The sequence below is a fragment of the Phaethon lepturus genome, unplaced genomic scaffold (genome assembly GCF_000687285.1).
Source record: "Phaethon lepturus isolate BGI_N335 unplaced genomic scaffold, ASM68728v1 scaffold18350, whole genome shotgun sequence".
NCBI classification, from domain to species: Eukaryota; Metazoa; Chordata; class Aves; order Phaethontiformes; family Phaethontidae; genus Phaethon; species Phaethon lepturus.
This window is the reverse complement of record NW_010511391.1, coordinates 1-7,517: the sequence shown is the minus strand read 5'-3', so window position 1 is coordinate 7,517 and position 7,517 is coordinate 1. Positions and strand designations below refer to the sequence as shown.

General features: G+C 37.4%; 1 protein-coding gene across 1 annotated transcript; it reads left to right on the top strand.

Moving 5' to 3' along the window:
- Positions 1 to 387: 387 nt before the first annotated feature.
- On the top strand, positions 388 to 5,815 carry LOC104613905 (DDB1- and CUL4-associated factor 12; the record flags this gene model as incomplete). Its single annotated transcript, XM_010283898.1, has 5 exons — positions 388 to 594; positions 1,869 to 1,929; positions 3,598 to 3,785; positions 4,899 to 4,964; positions 5,653 to 5,815. Coding segments are annotated over 5 exons (685 nt in total), but the record flags the coding sequence as incomplete, so codon positions are not given.
- Between the last annotated feature and the right edge of the window lie 1,702 nt (positions 5,816 to 7,517).

Genomic DNA, 7,517 nt, shown 5'->3' with positions numbered 1-7,517 from the left:
GGCCCCTGGGACTTACTGGCTGTTTTGAGGTGGGTCTCCTTCTCAATGTTGTACAGGGAAACTGGAACACAGTATTGTTTTGTCACAGTATTGAACAGGGAAAAGTTTTAGATTCGAGGGTTTTGTTAAATGGGAAACCTCCCATGACAAATTTCTCTCTTCTCTCTTCCATTGCTGTGAAAACCAAATGGGATGATTAAAATAAAACCCACTGTAATTAAGTTAGTTTAATTGTTTTAAGAAGGAATTTATGCATTTTTCAGCCATATTTGCAGCGTTTATGGATTCCAACTTTAAAAGAATGTCAGTTCAAAATAGGGAGGATATTTGACCATCTTGTTTTTCTTATCTGTTCGATAATGACTTACATCTGCTTCCCCCCCCCAGTTATTTGTAGTAGATGTCCAAACTGGTCAAATTACCAAGATTCCTATTCTGAAAGATCGTGAAGCCAGCATGGTCAACCAGCAGGGATGTGGTATTCATGCCATTGAGCTCAACCCCTCGAGGACCCTTCTGGCCACAGGTGGAGACAACCCCAACAGTCTTGCAATTTATCAACTGCCTACACTCGATCCTGTCTGTGTGGGAGATGTAAGTGGGAGTATTTGTGGAAAGTTTATTCTGTCACTTACAAGAATTACTACTTTGAAGTGTGTAAGGTCAGAGCAGGATTAAGATTTGGGAGTCTTGTAGTGGAGAGTGAATTTCTGAAAGCTTGAAAAATATTCCTGGTTAAGTTGTCTTTTTTGACAAGATATCTTAAATATGAGTGAGTACATAAATGTGAGATGATTCTCAGGGTTGAGAGTCATAGTTCTTCTTCCTCACCCTCATTCAGATGGGGTACTTCAGATTACTTTTAAGTACTGAAAATTTAACAATCGTCTTAACTGTTAAGGTCTAATTGTGGTGATGACCTCTGAAACTAGTTTTAGTGAAAAAGCTCTTTTGAGAAAATTAAAAGATGATACACGTTGTTCAAATTTTCCCTTTCTCCAGTGCAGTTTATGTATGTATTATTCCAGAACTTGGCTTTGAGGATTAGTTCTAACCCAGTGGCTTATGGCAGTTTGATAGGCTATGGTACTGCTTATATTTCTGAAATATCATGAGGCTTTTTTAAAATAACCAGTCTTAAAAAGAAAAAGGCTGAAACGAGTATAGTGGTGTCCTGTAAACAATTCTCTCTCATTTCTCCTTTTTGATTCGGGACTTCACATAGATGTTAACTACAACAGCAGAGGTCAGGTCAGAGTTTCTGCAGTGACAGATAATCATCTGCAGAAAGGCTTGACTGAAGATTTCTATGACTTGTTATTCATTTGCGTGCTGCTGTGACGCTGCAGCTTTTCAAACAGAACTAGAGCCTTATGGTCTTTTTTCTACACAGGTTTCTCGCCTGCTAAAGAGAAGATTCTTGAAGTAATAGTCTTGAAAAATTAATCTGTAGGTCATCTATTGTAAATGTAATGTTTTGTTTAATTTTTATAGTAGGGATGTCCATTTGAGGAAATAAAAGTATGTAGCTACTTTACAGAAGTAACAAACACTGCTTTAAAAATGGAAAATCTAAATCCTTAGAACTGAGATCAATTTGTCCTTTGTCAGAGACCTGTTTTTCCATCACCTAATTGCTCTCTGTTTAGTTATACACTTCAAAATTAAAAAAATTTAAAATTACTGTTGGGTACTTAAACTGCTCCAGCTTGATACTGGGATCTTATCTGTGTGTTTTTAATGTAAGTCTGTCCTTCTGAGTTTGTACTTTAAAAAAAAAAAAAAAAAAATCTCAGTGAAGAATACTTGTCTGCTTTAAGACCACTCTAGAATATAATGTCACAGAAAATCTATCTTCTTTCTTTTAGGATGGACATAAGGACTGGATATTTTCAATTGCATGGATCAGTGATACTATGGCTGTTTCTGGTAAAGTCAATATCTTCCCCACCCCCCTGAATTTTATACTGATGTACAGCACTTGATAGGTCTTAGGGAAGCACCTTTATCAAGGCATTTGAAACCACTTGGAACTATTTAAACCTATATTGCCTATTTAAACCATTCTTGGTCTTAGTACAGTGCTTTGCTTTGTTTTATTTGTAGGGCCCTGGACTAGATTTGATTTTTTTTTTTTTTTCTAGTATTAGAGGGAATACTACTGTGTCTAAACACAGTGAGTTAAAGCGAAGGATTCCACACAAGAAGAATTTCGAGAGGTGTTGGTTATCAGTTAAAAACTTTGGAATACAGCAGAGGAGTATTGGTTTCCTGAAATCCTATGAAAGACTGATTAATGAAAACTCAGTTTGTTTTATCAAGCTATCAGTAAAGTTGTGTGTGCGTGTATATATATGCATACATACTATGGCAGTTAATACAGAAGGCTGTAATAGGAAAGGTCAGTTACTGACTTTTTAGTAACTAGTTGGACAATCAGTGTAACTTCATAAAGTATTACTTGGGTAAAGGCAGCAATACTAATATGTTGTTGCATTAATGTAGTAGTTTATTGTTTTTCTGTGCTGACAGGGTATAGTATTCGGTACAGGGAAGTGTCAAACTGCAGGTGACAGAAAATCGTAACAATCTCAAATAAAAATCAAATACTTGAATTTTTAGTTCAGTAATTTTTTTTTTTTTTTTTCAAAAAACAAAAAGCTAATCCTGGAGTTTGATTTTGAATTTAATATAAAAGTTGATCCTTGCAACTCTCTAACTTAAATACCTGCATTAAAAAAAATTAAGTCACATTGTGTAGGGTTTTTAAGAAATTGAGGTATATGTCAAATCTGTCAGAGCTGAGTTGGATGGAAGTGAGTTGCCTAAACACCAGAAGGGATGGGTATAGGACCTTGGGTTAAGCCTGTGTTGATCTGTGAAACAAAGACATTCAGCTTTCTTCATCCGGTATTGTTACTCTTATTGATTAATATTTTGGATTAATATCTTCTAATTTAGTAGAAAAATAAAATGATTTCTTGCTTGTTTGGCCTCAGTTCCTGTGTTACATTCTTTAAAAAAGAGGTTGCATGGGTTTAAAAATAATTTAAAAAATAGATTTGATACAAATTGTGGTTTGAAATAGCTGTTTCTGTTCAGTTCACAAATGTGTGTACATATCCATAAGCATACTGGCAGAAATCAAAAGATCCAAAATTGGTGTAAACCCAACTGAGTTTTCTTGGAGGTTTTTGTATTGGCTTAACAGACTGTCAGTCTCAGCCTTGGTAAGCCAGGCTGAACATGTAGGCTATTCAGTCACCTCTGAGTTTATTCTACGTGTGAATCTCTAATGGTGATGATTGTGTTTTTTGATGCATCCTAATCAGTTTAAAAATAGATGAGGTGATCTAGCTGCTTGGAAACTATGTAGACAAACCAGTTGACAATGAGTTCACAAAGTTATGAACTTTACAGCTCAGCAAATTAATTATTTTGTTAATAATTAATATATAGGCGCCAACAGTGTGTTCAGTTAGATTAATTTAATAGTAATAGTATCCTTTCTTTCGGACCCTATTGTTTATTGCACATCCTTTTTGAAAAAGGGGATTTTATATATATGTTAAATGCTGTTATGGACTATTTATTCAGGTTCCCGGGATGGTTCGATGGGTCTCTGGGAAGTCACAGAAGATGTATTGTCCAATGCCAGGCATAATCTCTCTCAAGTTCCTGTCTATGCCCACATAACACACAGGGCCCTGAAGGATGTCCCCAAGGAGAACACCAGTCCCGACAACTGCAAAGTCCGAGCATTGGCTTTCAACAATAAGAACAAGGTCAGTAAGATAAGCAAGACAGTTGAGAAGTCTTAAAACTGTCCATATCTATTAGAAAAAGAAAAAAGTAATCTAAATCAAATATACCGGAGAAGCAACCTAATTTTTTTTCCCCTGATCCTTTTGCATCTTTCTCATATGAGAGACGGTTGTTTTTATCTGCCATGTCTGTTTCTGCCCCAAATGCTTGGAGAAGGCCAGTAGAAAAAAAAAAAAAAAAATCATATGTTTTCAGAAGGAACAGTTTTCCTGTGTGTTTGATTTTAAACTTGCACCCTAAGGGAATGTTTACAAGAAGCAGATAAGGCACCAAAACACCTCTTGCAACTTGAATCCCACTCTTGAGTGCTCTTCTGCTTTCCTTCACCTTTCATGAAGACCAGCTAACATTGAGTCAGTTGCTGATTTGATGGGTGAATCGTCACTGGATTGCTCGGCAAGTGAGGTGACTGACGCACAGGGCAGGCACCAATGCTTGCTTTGGTGTTATTTTGTTGGCATTTGACAAACAGTAAGTGTTAACCTCTCCCATGCTGACCTTGTTATTACTAGAGATGAATTGTACTGGGGCAAGTGGGAGTAGCAATTCATCCTCCGCTACTTTTCTTTCTGCCCTCAAAGAACAGAGAAGGTCTGAAGCAAAGGTGGGTGTGCTATCAGAAGCATGGTGTTCCTGCGGGCTTTATTTTTCACTACAGTTGTTAATTACTCCTCTATGATAGAGACTTCGTGTAGCTTTTTCAGTAGAGTAGTGCCTGGAAAGAAATGTTTACTTCAGGGTCAGAATCAGTGTGGGAGCTGCTGTAGAGAATTGACAACCCCAGCTTGTACTGTCTAATAATTCATTATTTGATTGTCTAAGATGATCTATACTTTTGAAAGCTATTTTTGGTTATTTACTGTTTTATTAATTCGTATTCTACCTGGCACCTTTGCGCTATATAGCATTCTATCAAGATCAATATAAAATGAAAATTTGTCTTGATAAGCAAGTACAGGATTATGGATGAGTTCAATCTGGAGTATGCAGCCTGCCTAGTAGAGAGTGTGAGTTTGTAAGGACATCTATAATACAGAAACTAACTCTCTTAAATTTTTTTTTTTTAATAATAGGAACTGGGAGCTGTGTCCCTAGATGGGTATTTTCATCTTTGGAAAGCAGAGCACACACTATCAAAGGTGCTTTTCTGTTTGTTGGTGTAAAATTTCAAAAATTGCCTAGCAGTTAAGGCTGTTTGCTATTCTTCATCTCTTTTAAATGCTTGAAGAAAGAGCAGCAGTGTTTGTAAAGCTTTTAAGTGTTCTATGTAAAATGAAATGTCCTGAAAATCAGAACTTGGGGAGAGAAACTTCCCACTCACCTTATTTTGGAGGGTGGGAGGTGCTTTTAACTTTCTGCCAGTTCTGGGTGAGCTGAAGTGAACCATTCCATTGAGTATGATGGATACCTGATTAGCAGTGTTCATAAAGGAACTTATTTAAGTGTAATTGCAGATCAAGCTCAGAAATATCTATGCTAGTGTATGAGGTAAGCTTTTTCAGCTGAGAGCTGATGTCTGTGTACACCTGCTGAAGAAATAACAGCAGCTTAGAAAGATGCAAAACAATTTACCAAAATGTCCATTGTTCTTTGCATAATACTTGGCTTCAGCCTTTATAATCTCAGTTTTCTTCAGATAAGGCAATCCAATCTCCTTCAGGTTTTTTCCTCTGGGTCAGGTTGTTGCTTTTCTCTTAAAGTTCTATTGTTGTGATGAACATATTTTTTTTTTCACTGCAACTTCCTTGAACATAGCTTAAAGAATTGTTATATTAATGTTTTGCTCTCTTCTCATAATGTGTTGATTTGTCTTTCCTCTGTTTCCAGTTACTTTCCACAAAGTTGCCATACTGCAGGGAGAATGTGTGTTTGGCTTATGGTCAGGAGTGGTCAGTATATGCAGTAGGATCACAGGCACATGTCTCCTTTCTGGATCCCAGGCAGCCTTCTCACAATGTTAAATCCGTCTGTTCCAAAGAACGAGGCAGTGGTAAGAAACTTGTCAAAGGGTGCTTTAAATGGTTTGCTTGCAGAAGTAGCTATTAAGACTGCAGTTAAGATAAGCTTTTAATAAATAGGAAGGGTTTTTCATGTGATAGACTAAATCATTAATAGTGTATATATAGGTTTTGCTTTTATGACAGTATTCCTTGAGCAACCAACAAACCAAATTTAAAAGCAACTCTGAAATTTAATGATATGCAACATTAGTGCTTTTATGATCAACTAAAGCGTACACCATCCAAATATTACTGGACTTTTAAAAGTGTGCATTTTACTTCTTATTTTTTGCTGTGTCTTATTCTGTTTTACTTAATCTTGGAACAAATCCAGTCTTCGTACTACCACTATTAATACTGTCTATTCTTGCATTTTTCTCTGGGAATGGAAAAAAAACATGCCTCTTCATACTGGGAGCCTGCTGTGAGCGAATGCTTGCTTGGTAATTTTAAAGTCATGAGTGAGACTCAATTTTCAATGTGTATTTATTTGCTTTAAATATACAAAAGCTCACTCTTTAAAAAAAAAAAGTTTGCAGATTTGAGTGCTGTTTTCCTTTTCTGATGTGGATGCAGTATGTCCAATTGAACATTACACCAGGGCCAAGCATGAGGGCTTGCAGGGTATATGGTCCCATAAGATTCTTCCTATACCCTTTATTTTCAAGCATGAGAAGGCACTGTGCTGTGGTGCTCATTTTAAACCATATTCATCCCAGACTAAGTTGCAGTCCTTACATAGCTTGGCTCTAGGCATCCATATCTTCATTGGGCAAGTTAATAAAAGAGAATGTATGTAGGCAAGGATTAAGACAGTTTTTTATTTATGTGGTTACTGGAGTTTGAACAGTGCTGTCTAGATAAATGTCAGGGTCTGCTTCTTTCAGATACGGGAGAAGTTTCTATAATATGAGAAAAGGTGCTTCACCAGCTCATGTTGTCACCTGAACATCTTACCAGCAACAGCCCTCGTGCTGACCCGCTGTCAGTGAGGGCTCTGTGGAGATCCTGACACTGTCACCCTTCAGTATCATAGGGGAGAAATACCAAAACGCTGGAGTGTGGTGCCCAGTGGTGACTGGTGACTGAAAGCTTCTGCCTTGAGTATGTGATCATCCCTGCTGGGGGGATGATCTATGTGTAGGTGTAGTATCTCTGTGGCACTAGTTCATGTCTGGAGAAAGTCTTTGTTTCAGTGCTGTTTTCTGTTCTGCATAGTAGGCAGACAGGTTTGGTTTTTTTTTTTTGCATGGTGGTGGAGGCACTTAAGTAATATTAATTCCCAAGATACTGAGTGTTTCAACTTTCTATTCATCTCACTGGGACTTGGAGCAGTGCAGCATCTCTAGAAAGTAGGCTGTTTATTGATTTGTGGACTAAATCTGGTTTGACTTTTTTAAGTGCTTTGAAGTGTTACCTGAATGTGCTTTCAGCTTCCAAATGCACCTGTTGAATGTGGTAAGTCCACATTAACTTCAGATCATCAGTGCTGGATACAAAAGCAGGTCAGAGAAAGGTTGTCACTTAGTAAGACTGGAACTGGGGCTGTGTTTTACCCAGTGTAACCCTGTCTGCCCTACATGAGAAGGTAGCTAATGCTTTTTACTGCATCTTGTAAGTGTTGCTTTTCTTAGCAGCTGTACAGGGAAGTGCAGGCCCTGGACTCTAGTTCTTGATCTGCAAGAGCAACTG